The sequence below is a fragment of the Episyrphus balteatus genome, chromosome 3 (genome assembly GCF_945859705.1).
Source record: "Episyrphus balteatus chromosome 3, idEpiBalt1.1, whole genome shotgun sequence".
NCBI classification, from domain to species: Eukaryota; Metazoa; Arthropoda; class Insecta; order Diptera; family Syrphidae; genus Episyrphus; species Episyrphus balteatus.
The window spans coordinates 10,998,728-11,020,463 of record NC_079136.1 but is presented as its reverse complement, the minus strand read 5'-3'; the positions used below and the strand labels follow the sequence as shown (position 1 = coordinate 11,020,463).

General features: G+C 30.7%; 1 protein-coding gene across 5 annotated transcripts in view; it reads left to right on the top strand.

Annotated features, from left to right (window-relative positions):
- The window catches only part of LOC129917192 (ABC transporter G family member 23), a 118,850-nt gene extending 98,227 nt beyond the window's left edge, over positions 1 to 20,623 (top strand). For 4 of the 5 annotated variants that reach the window (XM_055997580.1, XM_055997585.1, XM_055997583.1 and 1 more), the window contains 10 exons: positions 9,241 to 9,757; positions 10,311 to 10,459; positions 10,696 to 10,843; positions 15,699 to 15,785; positions 15,854 to 16,039; positions 16,102 to 16,300; positions 16,360 to 16,609; positions 16,796 to 16,856; positions 19,168 to 19,499; positions 19,563 to 20,623. In XM_055997580.1, coding sequence (XP_055853555.1) covers positions 9,241 to 9,757; positions 10,311 to 10,459; positions 10,696 to 10,843; positions 15,699 to 15,785; positions 15,854 to 16,039; positions 16,102 to 16,300; positions 16,360 to 16,609; positions 16,796 to 16,856; positions 19,168 to 19,499; positions 19,563 to 19,737 — 2,104 coding nt within the window. In that variant the 3' untranslated portion in view covers positions 19,738 to 20,623. The remainder of the gene's footprint in view (positions 1 to 9,240; positions 9,758 to 10,310; positions 10,460 to 10,695; positions 10,844 to 15,698; positions 15,786 to 15,853; positions 16,040 to 16,101; positions 16,301 to 16,359; positions 16,610 to 16,795; positions 16,857 to 19,167; positions 19,500 to 19,562) is intronic. The other variant, XM_055997581.1, reaches the window with a different exon arrangement.
- Positions 20,624 to 21,736: the final 1,113 nt, after the last annotated feature.

The window sequence follows — 21,736 nt, the reverse complement described above, 5'->3', positions numbered from 1 at the left end:
TAGATAATTTCTAAAATTAAAATCTATTAGAAAACTTATTTTTTGGTTCAACGAAAAATGAAATATTCAGTCTTGTTGATCATTGTATTTTTATAATTTTTTATGTTTTTAACCTTTACTTTAAAACATAGTTTGCAACAATATAACGTATTATTATAAATATTATAGAAAGTTGTCAAAATTGTTGCTTATTAAAGAAAAAATCCAAGAAATTTTCTAAAAAAAAGGTCTAAAATGATGTTTTACTATTTTGGCAGTTTTTGGACTTTGTTTTCAAAATGCTTTACAACAGCTTTACCTAAATCCAAGACCGAACACCTTTTTCATAACAATTTAGCTAAGTTTCTAACTCATATTCTATTTTAAAAAGAAAATTCTATTCAAACAATTATTTTGTCCCCTTTTTGGGAGCGCCATTTTGAATACAGAAAAAGTTGGCAACTTTTTTATTTTTGCTATATAATGTCCTTATTGTATCAAATTTCATGAATTTTCTTCACGAAAGGGCCTTGCAAATGATTTTTGACGACAAAAAGCACCAAAAGGCAGTGTGGCGGTGTTTTTTTTAACCGTTATTCACGGTAATTATCGTAGAACTTTTTTCTTCATTTATGAATTAATCGTAAACATTTCAATCGATTTGAAAATTATTTGAAATTTGAAAATTTCTTAGTAAAAAAAATTAAAAATTATTTTATTGTAAAATTCATTTTTTGAAAACGTTTTGATAAAATTTTTTGGAACATTGTTTTGATTGTTGATTGATTAATTGGTTAAATGTTTTTTACAAAAAATCCTCTTTTTTACAATAATGCTTAGTACGAAGTTGAGGCGAAACGAAATTTTCCATATAAAAATACCACAATGAAATCTTGGACGAAAAACTTCGATATGCTTTTCGTTTTTCAGTACGCAGTTGTAGCGAAAAATTTACCACCACTTACTTTTTATTGTCTTGGGCATTTATCTTGAGTCAATTGTTATTTCTTGTTTAAAAAACTTATGTTAGGATGTGTTTTTCTTGTTTTAAAATTAATTTGAAATTCTTTTTATTTGACTTTGACAGACTACTCGATAATATTTCGTTAGAATTTTCGCTTTTGACTTTGGATATTTAAAACATTTTTCGTTTCGCTTCAGCTGCGAGCTGCATTGCGAATTCTTTTCAATTACATTTCTTCTTAACTTCTGAAATATATTTCATTTTATTATCTATTAAATTTTTAGATCCATTCATATAAACAGAGTAATTTGGATTTTTATTAATTCTTATTATTTGACAAGCATATTTTTTTCCAGCATCTACAAGACTTTCTTTCTCTAAAATATAATTTTCTTTCAAAATTATTTCCTCAAATCTATAATCATCTTTATAATCAATCACTGTCAGATCATAAATTTTGTTTACATAAAATGTTATCATCACAAAACAAAATTTTAAAGATTTCTTTTTATGTTCGTCTTTATATTAAACTTGTATCACAAGCTTCGGGTTGTCTTTGATTTTTCTAAGATCTAATCTAATTACCAAACAACAACAAAATACAACGCATAAATCAATCAAAATTTTTAACAAAAAATTTCTTTTGCTTCAAACTGAAACATGAAAGCAAAAGATGAAAACATGATCATGACCCACATACATCAAATGACTAGGTACCTTTTTTTACTACAAACTGTTTGTTCGTCAAATTCATTGGTTAGACGTACACTGAAAAATATAAACTGTCGTTACATTGACAAATGTTTTTTGTCAATTGGACGATTAAAGGTGTCACAATTGTCCTAAGTTTTCTATGTTTTTTTAAGAAGAAATTGCCATATTGTTAATTTGTTTAGAAAAACTGATCTATTCTGTTTAATTTTTTAATCGCATGTTTAAATTCGACAGCAACAACTGTCATAATATACATAATTTTTTTAGAAGTATGTTCTAAACTTTTCTGATACTTGAAAAATCCCAAAGATATCAGCAAAAAGAAGAAACGTCCATTTTTCATTCAATTACACAGGTTTTGACGAAAAATTTCTCCAAAATCTCCATTTTGTTGACCAAAATGGCGATAGTTATTTTTTCAAGTGTAGTCATTAGGGCAACGCACTATTCCCTCAATGGCTTTAACATGTTCATGACTTGCTTTAGCTGCTATCGGATATCATCTTAATCTGACATGATGTGTGTTTATGTTCGTAAAAATGTAAGTAGTCAAGAGTTCGGAGAGTTCAAAACTCTGAATGCGTGTTCAAAATGTTAATGGTTCCGTGTTCAAGGTGAATTTGAGAGGCTTCCAATATTAATAATTGAAGTAACATTTATAAGAAGAAAAAGCTACAACATCTGGCTACAACTACACTCAATCTGTTTGGTTTTTTTTTTATCTTAATGTAGGTTCATTGAACGCTTCGAGGTATGATACTTCCCATTTACTATACACCAACAACAACAACTTTGACGGACATTATAATTACTTTCCTTTTCTTTTGCATATAAAATTAAACGATGCTGTTTCTGTTTGTGTGTGTCATAGTCAAAACAAGCCCAAACGAAATACCATACGAAATATTATTTCATAAGAGTTTCAACGAAGAAACATTGACCCACTTTTTGTCTTGCATGTCATTTTTATTTTTCTTGTTTTAAGTTTGGAATTTATACGTTTTATTACTTTTTAGTGAGAGATCACTGATATGAGTGTTAAAGACTTAGACACACATAGTTTAGTCATAGTTTGTGAGTTAAGGTTTTGAATGATAAGGTCATTTCGTCAAACGATAAACACACCTTCAACAGAGGGTTGGGTTTAAGGTTTCAGAATTTAAAAATTGCATCCTAAAAAGTTACTGTTTTCTAAGAAAATATCTTCTATAAACACTCTTAAAATTTCATTAAAACCTGACCAAAAGTAAGCTTGATGCAATTTACTAAAAGCTTTCTCCGCCTTAACCAACACTAAACCATGATTTAACCGAAATCAAACCAAAACCACTACTGAAATTGGACTCAGGTCTAACATAAGCTAAAACCAGACAAAAATAAAACCGAACACAGATCGAACCATTTTGGAATCGAAACAGAATCAAACCAATACCAAACCAATACCAAACCAATACCAAACCAATACCAAACTAATACCAAACCAATACCAAACCAATACCAAACCAATACCAAACCAATACCAAACCAATACCAAACCAATACCAAACCAATACCAAACCAATACCAAACCAATACCAAACCAATACCAAACCAATACCAAACCAATACCAAACCAATACCAAACCAATACCAAACCAATACCAAACCAATACCAAACCAATACCAAACCAATACCAAACCAATACCAAACCAATACCAAACCAATACCAAACCAATACCAAACCAATACCAAACCAATACCAAACCAATACCAAACCAATACCAAACCAATACCAAACCAATACCAAACCAATACCAAACCAATACCAAACCAATACCAAACCAATACCAAGCCAATACCAAACGAACACCAAACCAAAATCGTAGGTTAAACCAAGACTTAACAGAGAGATAAGTATGGCTTAACTAAAACATGATCATACCGATAACAGACTAAGACACAAATGAGCCCGAACCAATGCTACTAAACCCATAACAAGACAACATGGTGATTTTTCAATCGCCTTACCAGTCAGTTTGTAGGCAAGAGGGGTGAGGATGTTCCTCTTTTTGACGTTTGTTCCTAGAAAATATGAATTGGAACGTGATTGGGCACAACACTGTGTAGCCAGGCCCTAAGATTAGACAAAATTTAGACCAAATTGATACCAAATTGAGACGAAATTTGAACAAAATTAGGATCAAATTGAGACCAAATTGAAACCAAATTGAAACCAAATTGAAACCAAATTGAGACCAAACTGAGATAAAATTGAGATAAAATTAAGACTAAATTGAGACCAAATTAAGACCAAATTGAGACCAACTTAATACCAAATTGAGCTAAGTTGGGACCAAACTCAGACAAAATTGAGATCAAATTGAGACCAAATTGAAACCAAATTGAAACCAAACTGATACCAAATTAAGACCAAATTGAAAACAAATTGTAACCTAATTGAGACCACATAGAACACACGTGGAGCGATATGTAGTCTCTGCATTCCTCGTTAGTCATCAAAAGAAAACCTTACCCTCCAGTCTATAAGGTCTAATGAAAAGACGTCAATGACAACGACGACAAGGGATCGCGGTTAATTGTAGGTTAAACCAGCCGGCCCTGTGCATATGATTTCAATTCGTCATCTTGATGGAAACCCATGTCATATACGCATTCAAGAAAAAAAAAAACTATTAACCAAAAAAAAAGTCAAGGTGAAAAATGAAATTTTAAACAAAAGATCTGCTTTGAGCTTGAGAAAAAAAAAATAAAAAATATTTTAAAAAATACCGGTTGGTGGTGTTTCGTTTATCTCAACAAGGAAATCAGGTGGTTTTTTTATCTTGCTGGTTGTCGTTTAATTTAAATTGGGTTGGTCCATCATCAAAAGATTTACAATTGAAGGCCATTATACAACTACCGTGTTGTCCTTGTGAGTAAACTGTCTTATGATTTTTTTGATCTGAACGATAAAAAGAATTGCTGTACTGAGTCTGACTTTATCAATGAGTAATTTTTTAATAGTTTTCAAGTCTTGCGATTTATCAGTTGAAATTGATATTTTTGTTTACCTTATATGAAATATTACCGCAACGAGACTCTAAGTGGTAAAATATACATTTTTTTTTTATTGCTTAAATGTTGCACGTCATCGTCATCAGTATGTTGTAGGGTTTTCCGACGGAACCAGTCTGACGAAACAAAAAAAAAAAACAATTAAACATTCTTCATTGAGAGTAAAAGGTATTATGTGACATAATGGTAATTTTATAAAAAAAAAAAAACTGTCAACAAATACCTATTTTTTTTTCTTTTGTGAATGGGAACTGATTGACCGGTGAATGGAAATAGCCTTGAGGTTTACATTTTTGTTTACATAAAGATTTTAAGATATTTTTTTTTGTAATCTTCTTCTTTACACGGATATTAAATGATTTTAAGTGGTTTCACTCAAAAAAGATGAGAAATAGTTCTTTTTTTTCAATTGGAAGAAGTAAACTCTTAGAAATGAGTTTAATTTTTTGTAATTTTGTATTTCAATTATGTAATATAACCTAGGGCAAATTTAAGATTTGAACTGAATTGTTAGAGCATGACATTATGATATGAGAATAAGAATACAAAAAGTGTCACTTTATGTGCTCTGTTATGTTAATGTTCTTCTTTGATATAATAAAACAGTCTTTCACATATTTATCAAAATAAGCACATAAATAGACAAACTTTTATATATAAACATGAGGAGAGATGAAGAGGGCTAAGAACAGGAAATAATAGACTTTTTGTAAACTTTGTTGATAAAGTCTCAGTGTTTAGTGTTCACAGGCATTGAAATCCTTGTGATCCATTTTTGCGACTAAATAATCACGCGACCAAAATCGCATGTGTGTCTCTAACCTAAAAGTAAGTAAGTGCAACCCTTTCGAGCATTTTATTTACCTGAAAGGTTGAAAGCAAGTTTTTCTTTCGAAATAAAGTTCAAAGCTACCCTAATTGGTTTGAAATAATAAGAAAAAAAGACATCGAAAATAAGAGATGAGTTTTATTTTCATTCGGTTTTGTACGGAGAGAAATTGATTTGCAAAATTGAAAAATTAAGATTCACCAAGCTTCTTAAAACTGTTATCTTATGCAAGGCAAACTTTTTTAAAATAGAGATTTTTTTACACAAAGGGCGTTGTCACAAAAATGCCTTAAAAAGTATAGGAAACATCAAAAACTTGGGATTTTCTAAAAAAGGAGCTAGAATAATCAGATAACTAAACACCAAACTTTCAAAAAGTAGTGAAATCACAATAACTGCTAAAAAAAGAGCTTTTTTAATGACAAACATAAAAAAGTATTGCTGTGATATATGCACTTGGCAACACTGTCCATAAATACTAGAGTGTCCGCAAGAAATCGATTTTCGAAATTTGGTCGGGGGAACCCCATAAAATGTTCCGCCTTTGCAGATTTTTAGATAGCCAAAATTTAAGCTCGATTGGATAAGTCTAAATGGTGCCGACACTCGCTCAAAGTATCAAAAATCTCTGTTTTTTCACTGTTTTTCGAAGAAAATTAGCTCTAGCTCCCAAACAAGATGGGGTTATTTTCACTTTTTATATATTAAATGAAAGGTAGTGTTATTACACATAATTCAGATTCAAAATTTGTTTAGTTTTACACAAAAAAAAAAATATTGTCATCAATTTAAATTTTCAGTACCTACCTCAAAAAGAGCTGAAGTGCAAACTCGATTTAAAATGAAACTTTTTTTACTGTTTTATTTAAAAAAAAAATCGAAACATTTAACAGATTTCTAAAAAACAAAATACTTAACATCGTGTTACATTTCTTATACATAATTATTGAAGTAAATACTAAAAAATTTAATCAAGTGACTTACTTAAAGTAGTTTTGGAAGCATCAGGATATAATTTTCGGCACTCACTGACTACCTGAAGTACATATTGTTTTTGTTCCTCATCTTTAGTTAAAAGATTATTAAAATCGGTTATTAACTTGACTCCTCTTTCTGCCATGTCATTTACGACTTTAAGTGTTTTCACTTTCTTAAAGCCTTCTTTAAAATGGGGGTTTTCGGGCCAAAGATTTGGAGGTTCTTTGAGAAAACTTGTGTCTATTTTCAATCGGCCGAAAAAGTTCAATGTTTCTTTGTTCACAATATTTTTTAACCCTGCTGTGACAAATTGTTCAATTTCATGTGGATGTAGCTTTGGATTTACTATTCTGTTGGTTTCTGTTTCTCTGTTTTTTAAAATTATGTTGGCCATTTCTGATTTTTCGCCATCTGGTAAAGTTGGGTCAAAGAACGCCAGACCTACCAGCTCTGAACTCAAATACCATAAATGGTTTGAGAATTTAGCAAGAGCCTTCTCTGAAATGTCTTTGTCTATCTTGCGGTATTCAATGAAATCACGCAAAAGATCAAGATCTTGTTTAGGAGCCAGATAAGCTCTTGGGGCATTAAACCAAGCCTTGCAGTAAATTTTTACGATGAAAACGCAGATATCACCGAGAGCGTTACGTTCCTCGTTACTCATTTTAAACTGGCTTCGAAACATGAATATTTTTAAGCTATAAATAGCTTTGGCCATCCACCTAGCATGATGAGTGGCTCCTGGTGTTCTGAATCCAACTACGCTTCCATCTCATTTTCCTGCTACCCGATGGCCCAGAGGTTGCCTGAGATAGAGAAACATCCATTCTATCCCAATCCGCAGAATTCTGGCTATATACTTCTTCTTGAGCTTCCTCCTCCGTCCCCTGTGCTTCCGCGTCATCTTCAGTATCTTTTAAAATCAGTCAACATTAGCAAAGATCTAATTAAAATGATAATAATACTAAAGCTTACCAATATCAAATGTGAATTCTTCAATTCTGCGTTTTTTTCAGTAATGGTCAAGGCATCTCGATGTGCTATATCAAAGAGATCGTCCATTTTCAACGCAAATTCTTTTATTTTATTTTTGGTGCTTTCAAGCGTTTTGTTTTTATTTCGTTGATGATTTCTCCACTCATTGTAAAGTTTTTCTAATTTAACAATGGCATCTTTTTCATATTTTGTTTGAATTCTGGCTTTTTCCCAAAAAATAAGTACCTCTCGAATGACAAGTCTTGCAGATTCCTTTAAATTTAATTTTACAATTCGCAAATTAAAAAATAGTGTTGACAAAACTTGACGATTTGAGGGTAATTTACACCCTGTAATTTGATGAGACGGATGATGCCAATGCCATATCAACGAACACAAAATATATCTGGAAAACACTAACAATTCTTAAAACTTCTTTTAATCTTAAAACAAAAACGCAACAGAATTAATACTCACATTTTATTTTAAGTTAATTTATTTTATATACAAAGGAAAATTAGCAAAAAGCGAGAGTTTATCTTAATAAAATTATTAAATTATATAAACTTCATAAAAAAAAACAACAAATATGTATTTTACAACTGCATTTTATTTTGTTTCTATAAAAAAAAACGTTAATAAACAGAAAAATTATTTCTCTAAAATTTAATTTTTTTTCTATTAAAAGCTTAAATCCTGAAAATTCCATAACACTTCGTTGAATATCTTAAGATTTGTTTTAGTTTGTCACGACAATTGTCAACATTGAGTTAGCCCGATGTTAAAGCGCTCGCCTATCAATCCAGGCATAGCAGGTTCAACCCCCACTGGGTGCCCTTTTTGTTTTGTTTTTTTTTTCAGTCAATTTTACTCTGTGCTTCTATAATTGATAAAATTATTATATATTATTATATATTTATTAAATACATTCCACTTTGTTTGACGTTTGTATGTCAGCTCTTTTGTTTAAATTGAATTCTTAGACTTATCATTCAGGCGTCAAAAGTGAATCATTATTGCTTTAAAATACATAGTATTTTAAAAAATTTAAAAGTAATAAAAAAATTATTATTATTTCTATTGACGACTTCACAATTACAACTATTAAATTACATATATAAAAATTTAAAAATTAGTCTTTTATCTTTTTTTTAGTAACAATTTTGGTCTCATCTATTGCAAAACCCTTCATTTTGCCCTAAAAAAGACTTTATTGGTATTTTTATAACGAATAAAAATACCTTAACTACTTTCATTGTAAATTACAAGCAAAAATAAAAGAATAAATGAATTCGGAGGCAAGATTCTGGAACTCCCTGTCAATAAATTTTATTGAAACTCATCAAATTTATATCTGTATGTTAAAAAAAAAATCTTAAAATATCTCAACCCGTTTCAATGTTTTGATTTTTGCAACGAAAAATGAAAATCTGGTCTACTGTAGATGTAAGATTTAATTTATTTTTAAATTCATTGTTAAACAAGAATGTCAAAAAGGTGTTTTTGTTTTTTGAAAAAAAATTAAACTATATGATTTTTAAAGTTTTTATTCTATTTCAATTTTTACGACCTACATGTTATGATATTAATTGTTCAATTGACTCTTCCGCATACATCCACACTCCAACGGGAGTTAAAAAAATTATTATAATTTTTTTTATAAGTTATTCAGTTTAAAATAAGTTTTTATAAAAAATTCTTCAAAATCAAAAAGGTAATTTTTTTTCCTCTTTCTTTTCCTTTCAGTTATGGACTTCTAGGAGCATCCGGATGTGGTAAAACAACTCTCCTCTCCTGCATAGTTGGTCGTCGTCGTTTGGACTCCGGTGATATCGCAGTTTTAGGTGGCAAACCTGGAACACGAGGTTCCGGTGTTCCTGGCAAACGTGTCGGCTATATGCCCCAAGAAATCGCCCTCTATGGAGAATTTTCAATTAGAGAAACTATGATGTATTTTGGTTGGATCTTTGGAATGGAATCCAAAGAAATCAGGGAACGTTTACAGTTCTTATTGGATTTCCTTGATTTGCCATCAGAAAAACGATTGGTTAAGAATCTTAGTGGTGGGCAGCAGCGACGTGTTTCATTTGCTGTAGCTCTAATGCATGATCCTGAATTGTTGATTTTGGACGAACCGACTGTGGGTGTGGATCCTTTATTGCGACAAAGTATATGGAATCATTTGGTTCATATCACAAAGGCTGGACAAAAGACCGTCATTATTACAACACATTATATTGAAGAAGCTAGGCAAGCGCATACGGTAAGTTGAATTAGAAAAATGTAAGAAAACACAAATAAAAAGCTTTTAACAGTAGTGGGATCAATCCTTGACACCTTTTAAAGTTTTAAATTTCCTGAAACTGACATAATTTTATAGATAATTAAACTTTGAAGGTGCAAGGTTATCGGCTATTAAAGTCAAAAGCCAACATAAAATTGTATTTGTCTACTCCCAATCAATCATCGTAACAGAAATGCAGCAGGTAATTAGCAATGAAAATGATGTGCTAGTTTTTTTTTTTTTGCTGACATTAAAGTTCAATAATTGGTACTTATGAATTTATCATTCAATAACAACAATGTATGTTTTGCATCAGGAGATGCCCAAGGTTATGATGGCTAAGAGTAGACAAATGTGTAATTATTTACATTCGGCTTGTAATTAAAACGTTTTAATTACATGTTCCGAAATAATAAACCACTCAAACATGAATTGATTTTTCCTATTTGTATACATGTACATTAGACTTGATTTATTAATGGAATTTTGGTAATTTATTAATAATTTTTATTTTTGTATATTTTTTTTGTAGATTGGTCTCATGAGATCTGGACACCTGCTTGCCGAAGAATCACCCAGCGTATTACTATCAATGTATAAATGTTTAAGTCTTGAAGAAGTATTTTTAAAATTATCCCGCATTCAAAGCCAAAAAGGAGAATTAACTCAAGTTAACTTTAGGTATTTAAAATTGTTTTATTTAAAAAATAAAAAAAACATAACAAGCTGCATCCATAATTTTAAAATACCTACAAAATTGTAAATAACTTAAAAGGCAATGGAATTCCCACATTGAATTCATTGTTTTTAACAATTTATTATTATTATTTTTTTTTTTTTTTCAAAACTCGCAAGCATGTTAGTTATTTAAGATTTTTTTTTTTTATATGTGTCGATATTAACTTTGTGAATTCCAGTAATAATATTTCTCTTCACACAATGGCATTCGGCAGTAAAAAGGACAATCCCAGTTCGAGTCATGAAGGTGGAGTTGTAGGACTTAATTATTATCCAACACAAAGTAAAGAAGTTCTAATCAACGATACAAATGGATCAATATATACGGTTTGTTTGGTTTATTTATCACAAAAAAAAAAAAAATGAAAAACAAAATTTTGACGGACAGACAGACAAAAATGGAATGTTTTTTTTTTTTGTTTTTATTTTATCACAATCATATTAACTTTTCTTTTAAAAACACATCACATTTTTCACAATTTTTTAGCATAAATGAAAAAAAACAAGTTTTTTTTTTAAACATACACTGATACATATTTCGGCCAAATCAAAGCAACACAAAAAAATTCTTCCTAAAAAGTACCTACATCCGCATCCGCAAATGTGGAACATCCGCATCCGCAATAATCAATGCGGATTTTCATACGGATGCGGATGCAAAGAAGTTGCGACAAGAAAGAATTTGGGCGGAGCCTACGAATGGCGCGTACCAATGGGAGTCACACCGAGTAATGGTCTGTGACTGATTTTTTTAGGCAAAACACAGACAAAATGCAAAAGTCTTAATTTTATAGCCCGTTTACACTAGAGCCCAAATTAGATTACTTCGCAAATTATCTCATTTCGAATTTCAAATTGTATAGGAAATTTTTAGAATTTTGAACCTCTGTAGGTTTGTAGAGAAGGCCGCTGTATTACTTTTTATCAATAATAAATAATCTTATTTATATTAAGATGCAGATGTTAACTTTAAAAAATCCGCATCCGCGGATGTGAAAAAATCCACATCCGCAGCATCCCTAATTCGAACCCCGTTATGATATTTTTTTTTTTTCAATTTCACAAAATTTCCTTCTCTTGTCCAATCCTTTACGATTTTACACTTTCGGAAAGAAAAATGATATGACAGCGGTAATTTACTAGTTATAAGTAAAAAGAATCAACATTATGTACGTGTTACAATTCGGATTGATTTCGATCATTCTAAGACGTGGGGCTTAAAACAAAACAGAATTATAGTCCTACTAATAGGTACCATGGTCCTTCAGGGCAGCTTCAGGGACAGTGAGTGTGGAACTTTCCCAGTCATCTAACAATTAGTTAATAGAAACCAGCCCTCAACTGTGCAAATGTTGTTGATACCTTAATGAACACTAGAGTGACCGCAACTATAGAAAAAAAATGTTGGGTGAATTTTTCATGTGCCATAATTCGGCCCCAGCGTTTGCGGGTTTTTCGAAATTTTTAAATTTTAAATTTCCAATTTAGAACAATTCAGAAAAAACTTTCTTGCTAACAATAAATAACACAGCCACACAAAAAAATATAAAAGTTCTGAACTGGGGTTGCGACTATGTTTTTCATATAGTTGGGTCGCTGAAACCGAATCCGAAGTCCGTTTTGCTCCATCACGTCAGGTTTTCGAGATAACCTCATTAAATGTCACGAAAACAAAAATTTTTTTTCTCTGATCTGGGTGTGCGAATATGTTAATCATATAGTTTTTGGATCACTGAATTCAGATTCGAAGTCAATTTCGCCCTATCACGTCAGGTTTCTAAGATATCCTCAAAAAAATCTCAAAACCAAAAAAAACAAAAGTTTTGATCTGGGGTTGCGACTAAGTTTTTAATATAGTTTTTAGGTCGCTGAAACCGAATCCGAAGTCTATTTTGTCGTATCACGTCAGGTTTTTGAAACATCCTCAAAAAATGTCTAAACTAAAAAAAAAAGTTCTTTTCTGACATTTTTTGAGGATATTTCAAAAACCTGACGTGGAACGGCAAAATAGAGTTCAGATTCGGTTTAAGCAACCCAAAAACTATATGAAAAACCTAGACGCAACCCCAGATAAGAAATTTAGTTTTTTTGGTTTTGACATTTTTTTTTAGGATATCTCAGAAACCTGACGTGATAGGGCAAAATTGACTTCAAATCTGGATTCAGCGATCTAAAAACTATATGTTTAACATATTCGCACATCCAGATCAGAGAAAAATTTTTTTTTTGTTTTCGTGACATTTTTTGAGGTTATCTCAAAAATCTGACGTGATGGAGCAAAATGGACTTCGGATTCGGATTCAGTGACCCAAAAACTATATAAAAAACTTAGTCGCAATCCCAGGTCAGAACTTTTATTTTTTTTTTGTGTGGCTGTGTAATTGAATAGCTGGCCAATAAGAAATCTCGTGATCTGTTGCAAACAGCGATGTCAACTGAGGCATAATTATGCCTCTTAGACACAATTTTATTGAGTCTTATTTTAATCAAAAATGCCTAATTTTTCTCATTCTATATTTTGTTTATGTTTTCTTAAATTAACAAAAGTTTATTCTTATTTTTAAAATACTTGAAAGGCTATCAACTTTCAACCAGTGGAATGTCACACACACTGAATTGTTATGAATTTTGACGTTCCGTTTGACGACCCAAATTATTGGTTTTTGTTCAATTCAAAGACCTTTGTTCGACAAATCCAAAAAGACTGATAACACGGTGTAACACTAAAAATATACGCGGGTGGAGACCTATCACGTTTTGTAGAGCTAGTCGCATTGATTACGAAACGGTATTTAAAAAGTCCCTAACACCCCCAAAATCTGGAGTTAGAGGCAAAAAACGGTTTTTTTTTACCTTCACCCATTGAAAAAAATCTAGCTTCGTCGATTTTTTTTACAGTTTCTGATAGGAGATAAATATACCTTTTCAACAATGTATAAAACATGTAACTCGGTTAAACCACCTAGAATTTATAATTCCATTTTTTTCGTCATTTACCCAACTTCGTCATCAAATTAAAGTATATATTTTCACAACAACATGCTGTTTTAAAAATATATTCTAAAATAATATTTATTTCCAAATCAAACGAGGTATTTTTTATGAAAATCAATTTAAAATTGGCCTAGAAAAAAAAATTTCAACCCAGATACAGAAATTCGAACTTTTAGGTATAGAACAAAAATGTTGTTGGGCACCAGGATTTGATAACGTGTTTTTGTAGAGGAGTTTAATGCAAACATTTTTTTCTTTGAAAGGGGGTTCTAACTCCCCCCGTTTAGGTGGGAGGGGCAGTTTTCTAAAAAAAAATTATCAAAATAAAAAAAAATTATTAAAAAACAACGGCAACACTTACAGTAATAAATGATACCATTTCCGAAAGGCAAAACTGTACATTTAATTCTAATTTTTAAATCAATATACACTCCTGCTCAAATTTAACGCACGTCATATTTATTTTACAAAAAAGTCCTACTATTACTTTATCTCACAGTATCGTGGTTATTTTCTCAAATAAGACAGGAGTTAGCTTAAATTGAATGTATGGAATAAAATGTTTGTGGGGAAGATTTGGAGCGGTATGCTGAAGTCTATCTATCAACACGCGAACCTTTTAGAGATGAGTCATAAATTTTATTGGAGTAAACTCTGCTTTACAACACCTACGGAGTTAGTGAGGTCTCCTAGACCTACTTTAAGTACCCAAAGATACTTGACTGATATCCTCGAACAGCATCCGGTTCCAATCACCCCTAGATTTGGTCCACAGTTCAGTCTGATGCACGATAATGCATGCTAGAGTGGTTTGAGAATATCTTCAAGGTTAAAATATGCCAGCTTTGAAATGACCACACAGATATTCGGATTTCAATTCAATAGAACATGTCTAGGAGATGTTGAAAAAAATGCATTTGCGGCCGAAATCCACCTCTAAGCATTCTTGATCAACAGAAAACTGCAGTAAAAAAAAAAGTTGCAACAAAAAATTCAAAATTTAATTTGTGGAATGAATAGACAACTCCAAATTATCATATGCGCTAGAGGAGACAATGCCAAGTATTGAATAAAATTATTGGAAAGAACTGTCACGCGCTTCCATTTTTTAACATTTTTTTTCTTAAAAAACAAAAATTATTTTAATATCAGTTTTCAGACCTTGAGTTGCTAAATTTGGTTCATCTTTTTTTTGGTTGATAATACTGTTTCAGTTTAGCATTTTTCTGACTTGCTAAACAATAAGCAAACACAAAAAAAATACAACAAATAATTTTAAAGCCATTTTAAATAAGATGCAGGGGTATAGCTAAAGAAGAAAAAAGTGTGCGTTAATTTTGAGCAGGAGTGTATTATAACCAATAGTTTTTGAAATAATCGATTTCAAAACTAAAAATAGGTGAAAAAAAAATTTTTAAAACTCATTTTATACTATTTTTGTCCAGACTGTGAATTTTAATAAAAAAAATTATTCATCCAGAAAACTGCCTCAATTGATTCCTTATCGTGAACAGTGAAAACTATATGTTTCTATGTCTTCCGGTTTTTGAGAAAATTGAAAAATTATTTTATCAGATTTTTCTTTTTTCAAAATATTTGTTGTTTTTATTTGTGTTTTATTTTTTAATTTTCTCAAAAACCGGAAAACATAGAAACATATAGTTTTCACATCAAAAACGACTACAAAACGTGATAAGTTTCCGCCCGCGTACATTTTAAAACCTCATTTTTGTAACACCGTGTAATTTTTGTTAATGTTTTCGATAAATCTATTTCTCCTTTTTCCAAATATTTTTGAAGTGTTCTTTGAATGAATCCACCACTGGTCGGCAAAAATAGTAATTTAAAAGCATGCACCACAAGCCTCTGGGAGCCTGCTGCAATCAATTTTTATTTTAAACTTCAAAGACTCTGAGAAAAAAAATCACTGCTAAATACGTTATGCATTCTTTGGATGCATTGGTGGCATCCCAGAGTAAAGTTCATAAAAATTACCATTTTTATTTTTCAAAAAATCAATTTTGAAAAATTTAAAGTGATGGGTTTGAGTGATACCTCCTCATTTTCATAATTTTCATTTAAAATTTCATTTACTTCCTTTATTTCGTTTCATTTTCATAAATTCTTCTTCCTTTTTTTATGAAAAAAAAAACAACAACAAAAACCCTTTTTATTTGCTTCGAAATAGCTTAATCAGGAAAATTTCAATCCTCCGTCACCATACAAGAAACAAAACGAAAATCCACCAACAGATTGTTTTGCAGATCTCTGCACGGTAAGCTTCTAGCAAATCTTTAAAAACTTCATCCATTAAAATTATACAAATTTATTTTTCCTTTCAAGATAACCTCAAAAGGTAAAATAAAGGCCCTCCTGACGAAGAACTTCCTGCGAATGTGGCGTAATGTTGGTGTTATGATGTTCATTTTTGTTTTACCCGTGATGCAAGTAATTCTATTTTGTATGGCCATTGGACGTGAACCACAAGGACTTAACATTGCTGTTGTCAATGACGAACTTAATAATACGGTAAAAAGTCAAGACCATAGATGGAAAAGAGGGAAATATTGACGATTTCATTCATATTTCAGGATAACTGCTTCTGGCAAGATGGATGTCATGTTGAAAATGTTGGTTGTCGATATTTAAGCCATCTAAATAGCAGTATAGTAAAACGATATTACACGGATCTAGATGTGGCACTTGATGCGGTGAGAGCTGGCGATGTCTGGGGTGCTATTCACATAGGAGAAAATTTCACAGATGCTTTTGTTGCCAGAGCTGCTTTAGGTAAAAAATTTCATAATTAAGACTTTTAGACCATAAAAAATGGAAATTTCTTCTTCTAGGACGTGATTCTGACGAAGAAACAATTGACCAATCTGAGATTAAAGTCTGGCTTGATATGTCAAATCAACAAATTGGTGTCATGCTTAATCGGGATCTCCAACTTGCTTATCGTGATTTTGCTATGAAGCTGTTGGAACAATGTGGTAGCAATCCAAAATTGGGTGATGTGCCAATTCAATTTGACGAACCCATTTATGGAACTATGAATCCGTCATTTACTGATTTCGTTGCACCGGGAGTTATTCTGACGTAAGTTAATAAAATTCTAGTTATACCTACGTTAATAGAGGTTGAGATTCATATAAGAGTGTCAATATCAATTATTATTGAAATTTGATGTGATTTGAATTTATCAATGGCAGCCATTATTTTTTTCATTTAGATATTTGCCTCTTCTTACGAATATTTGTTTATGTATTTTTTTTTTATTTGCAGAATTGTTTTCTTTTTGGCGGTTGCTTTGACGTCATCGGCTTTAATTATTGAAAGAACTGAGGTAAGTTATATAGGTTTTTTTAGAATTACAATAATATGCAAATTATGCAAATGTTTCTTTTTTAATTGTGATCAGAAAATAATAAGTGTTAATTTATTTTTAAAATATAAGGGTATCAAGTTATAAAGAAATTAAACTGATAATGATAAATTCGTATTTTAGCGTTTTTAGATCAAAAGGTTACAGACGATATTAAATTGACGAAAAAAAAGTTGACAAAAAGCGGGATCTGTGATTTTTTGCTCCATTAGGTGGTATTTTAGGAAGCAATTTATTTATACCATGAAAGCAAAGTTCAAAGCCCATCAGTTCATTTTTAGGGCTAGAAGTTTATTGTCTTTAATTTCAAAGATATTTAAAAAAAAAATTAAATGATAATAAAGAGGTTGGTTACACTTACATTCTTTTTTTAGACGTTATACTACAAGTCGTCGGCGTAAAGCAAAACTGTTCTTAATCCACTTTTTACCGAAAATAAAAAAAACGTACTTGTATAGGAATTGTTCTATCTCTAATTTTGGGTTTTTAGTTTTAAAAAATATTTAAAAATAGTATGCACCTACTAATGAGGTAAACTTGTATATTTTATTCAAGAGAAAAGAACAAACTTTATAAAAAAACATAAATTGAATGGCAAACGAGCAGAAAATTGTAGCTTTAAGCCAATCTGAAACTTAAAAATCGTGTCCTGTAAAATTTGCTTTTTGTGACTTAGAACAATTTTGCTTTACGGCGACGAAGTATTGCCAACATTGTTCACAAAAAATTACTGCATCACGTTTGTGTAAATGTTGTTATAAACACTCAGAGTGACCGCAACTATTGAAAAATTAATTTGGGCTGAATTTTTTATGTGGTAACCTTGCAAAATGATCAGCATTTGCAGGTTTTTTGACAGCCAAAATTTTATCACAAATATCACCAAATAGTCCAATTTTGGTATGATACTTCTCAATTCATACATTAATTAGGTAGGTACTCTTAATAATCGGACAGCCAAGATGGCTTTTTATCTTCTCAGTATAAACTTCAATCATTCAGAAGCACTGTTAAGTGTTTACTCTTTCTTTGAGTAATTCCGTGCAACTTGTGATTTCATAGCACTAGAGTGTGGTCGATGGGCTGGGCAATATTTCCATACATAATATCGACAAATAACATGTAATTTTGTAGTGTTTTACTTCAAAATTCGGTACCATTGTAAATTGTCCAAATATTTAAGCCGTACCTACATGTTGTAAAAAAAAACTCTTAATTGCATTAATAGAAAATAGTCATGACAACATCAAATAAAATTTTGTATGTATTCAATTATTGTTATTGTAAGCCCCATCACAGTCAAAATTTTGACCGTATAATTTTCATAATAAATTGCCAAAAAAGTTCAGATGGTTTTACTTGACTTTTTTAATTATCCTCCAATTTAATCACTTATTAAATCAGTGATTAAATTGGAGGATACTAAAAAAAAGTCACTGTGGTGTATACGTAACTTTTTTTTGGGAATTTTGAGGACTTTTAAATTGTTCAGTGCAACTTTTGTATTTTTAATACTCTTGAATGTAGAGTGGACAAATTATGATTTAAAGCTTAGTACGCTGCTGATGAGAAACGAAATTTTCCATACAAAATTTCGTTAACGAAATCATGAACGAAATTTAATTTGTTTATATTGTTTTTGCTTTTAAACTTATTTTTTGATGTTTTTTCTTCAATTTTTTGATTTTTTCTTTTATTATTTTAATTTTCTATAATACATATTTTTTGGTCAACATGTCCGCTGTTGACTTTGGAGAGCGTACTAGGCTTAAGGAATCAAGAGCTCGAGGAATGCAATTTGTTTTTTACGTCTGTATCAAAAATTGAGAGTTTATTTTCATTTTTCAGAACCTGCTCATTAATCAAAAAAATGAATTTGCTCTAAATTTTTTTTTAAGGGTGAAATAACGAATTATACCAAAACAGTGAAGGAATTTGTTGGAATAACTTTGGTAAATTGAGAAAAGGTGAAGGAAGGATAATTTTTAATTTGAAAAAAAGTTTTTTGTCGTAATTTTTGAAAAGGTTAGGATTACGAAAAAAAAATGTTGGGCTATCCTGGGCTGACCTCGGGAAAGCGAACCAGTCAGGTTTGAAAAAAAATAGTGGTGCCAACTTCACATAAATTTTAGCTCGGTTAAATTTTTCCGATAATTTGTATGGGAGCTAAAATTTGTATCACAAAGGTGTTAAAAGTAAAATAGCTTATTTTAAATTATTAACTGTAAAAAAAAACTATCAATCTAAAACCAATTTCTTTATCATCTTTCAGGGTATGTTGGATCGATCATGGGTTGCCGGCGTGTCTCCCGGTGAGATCCTCTTCTCCCACGTAGTAACTCAATTCGTTGTGATGTGCGGTCAGACGTCTTTGGTCTTAATCTTCATGTTGGTCGTCTTCGGTGTAACAAACAATGGTGACTTATTCTGGGTGATTGTCATTACTCTGCTGCAGGGTATGTGCGGCATGTGCTTTGGTTTCCTAATTTCTGCCGTTTGCGAATTGGAACGCAATGCAATTCAACTTGCGTTGGGTTCATTCTATCCCACACTATTGTTATCCGGTGTCATTTGGCCAATTGAAGGAATGCCAATTGTACTGAAGTAAGTTCAAAAATTCTTGTTATCGATTTAATAAGCTCTAACCTATTTTATTTTTATTTTAAGATATATTTCACTTGTGCTGCCTTTAACATTGGCCACCTCATCCCTGCGTTCCATACTCACACGTGGCTGGACGATAATGGAACCAGCTGTGTACAGCGGCTTCCTAAGTACACTGGCATGGATTGTACTATTTTTGGTGTTCACACTGATTGTTCTGCGGGCGAAACGAGGATAAGTTAGTATCGCTTTGGCATGATACTGGCAAAAGGGATCAAGATGCAGGATTTTAACATATTTGACTCTTAATTTTGCTCCGTGACGAGCAAAATAATTCCAAACCCTTTCCATTCTGCCCAAAAATCCTACAACATCTTTCATTCTTCCTCTCTCTCTATCTCTTTTCGTCATTTTAAGCTGCTCCGTCCCTCCTTCATTTGCTCAATATTTATTTCTCCGCAGTGCAGTGTATGTGTAATTTATAGTTTAATTTAATTGTGTAGTTAATTCTAAGGGTTAGGCTGTAATTTATGAATTCAAAAAGAAAAAAAAAAAAGAGAAGCAAATTAAAAGACAAGGGAAGCAAAATTTGAACAACCCTATAATGGAATTTTTCGGTTTCGGAATTCAGATACGAATAAGTAATCAAACAAGACTTTTGATTACATTTTCGATAATTAAATATTGATATCGATAAATTCAATGATAGGGATGAGTAATATTATTCTTCTCGAAATGTACATACATAAAAAGAGACAATAATTTCTTGGTTTGTGATCACAAAAAAAAAACAAATAATGTACAAGATTATTGAGACAATCTGATTTTTATTTAAAAAAAAAAATGAATGAAAGATTTTTTTGGTCTCCTTGGAACAGAATATATAAATGAATTTAGAATTTAAAAAAATAATAATGTGTGTGTGGTCTGTGATTTTCAATACTAGAATAAAAAAAAAAAAAACAAGAACAAAGTTAAGAAGGAATATTTCCTTTTTTTTATATAATAAAAAATTATAGGTGTGTTTTATCTTTAATTATTTTTATTTTTTTGTTTAAAAAAAGGGTTAAGATAAAATAAAAATGGGAAGAATATAGTTTTTTTGCGATATTTTTTTTTTGTATGGGATTTTATTTTATGTAAAATAAAAATTATTTGAAAAATAAAAAAAAAAAAAACAAGAACAAAATTTTAACAATTTAAGTGAATTTTATTCAAAATAAAATAATTAGATTTTATAATTATTGTTTCATAATGTTAAGTTAAAAAATAAAAATCGATAGAATTTTCAATCAATTAAAATATTATTAAAAACAAAAAAATGTAAATAAATATACGAGAAATAAAAAAAAAATGTCATAAAAATATACATTTTCGTTTCATTTGAATATTTTACTAATATATTGTGCACACGTGACACTTATAAAGGGGTAAATAATAATACATTTTTCTACGTACGCTTTTTTTGACAAACGTAAGGAAACGTAAGAAAGCGAGCAAAAGTTCAACCAGACTGAACTTTTGCTCGCTTTGTGACATTTATCAGACATAATTATTAAGATAAATGTGAATAAAAAAAAATAAATTATTGCAAAACTAGGTGTGTTTTTTTGTTTCTCTATATAGGTTTTGCACAAATAAACGACATCGAGATATTTTAATTAAAAACAATTTACGTATTAAAAACAACAATAATTTAATGATGTTGTAGACTGAGTTTCAGTGTTTGTTCTGTTTAAAAAAACAATTTATTTTGATGGTTTTGTTTTTATAACTATATTATTAAAGAATAAACAAATTTCTATGCATTTTTTAAACACATTAATATCCTTCCTCATTTTTCCACATTTAAATCATTGGCCCAATAATTTTGTAAGTGACTGTGTTTTTTTTTATTTGACAGCAGATTTTATGTTTCAATTAATCATTAAAGTGACAGAAGCGCGCTTTGAGGAATTCTCAACGTAACGCGATGACGCGTCTCTGGCAAAGCGTGATTTTAGTTTCTGCTTTAAAAGAGGGAAGTGAAACAGTTTAAGAAAAATTGACCTAAAGCAAGTCAAATTGTTACTTGGGCTTCACTTTGCTATTAAATTTCTTATCCCTCTTTAAACGACTGACAGAGGTTGTTAATAAGCTTGACGTGAGCTCCTGCCCAAATTAAGGCCTATCTCACAGTGGGTCTGCACACATGCAGGATCAACTTAGACCTTGACCACAACCCTGACATTAGAGAC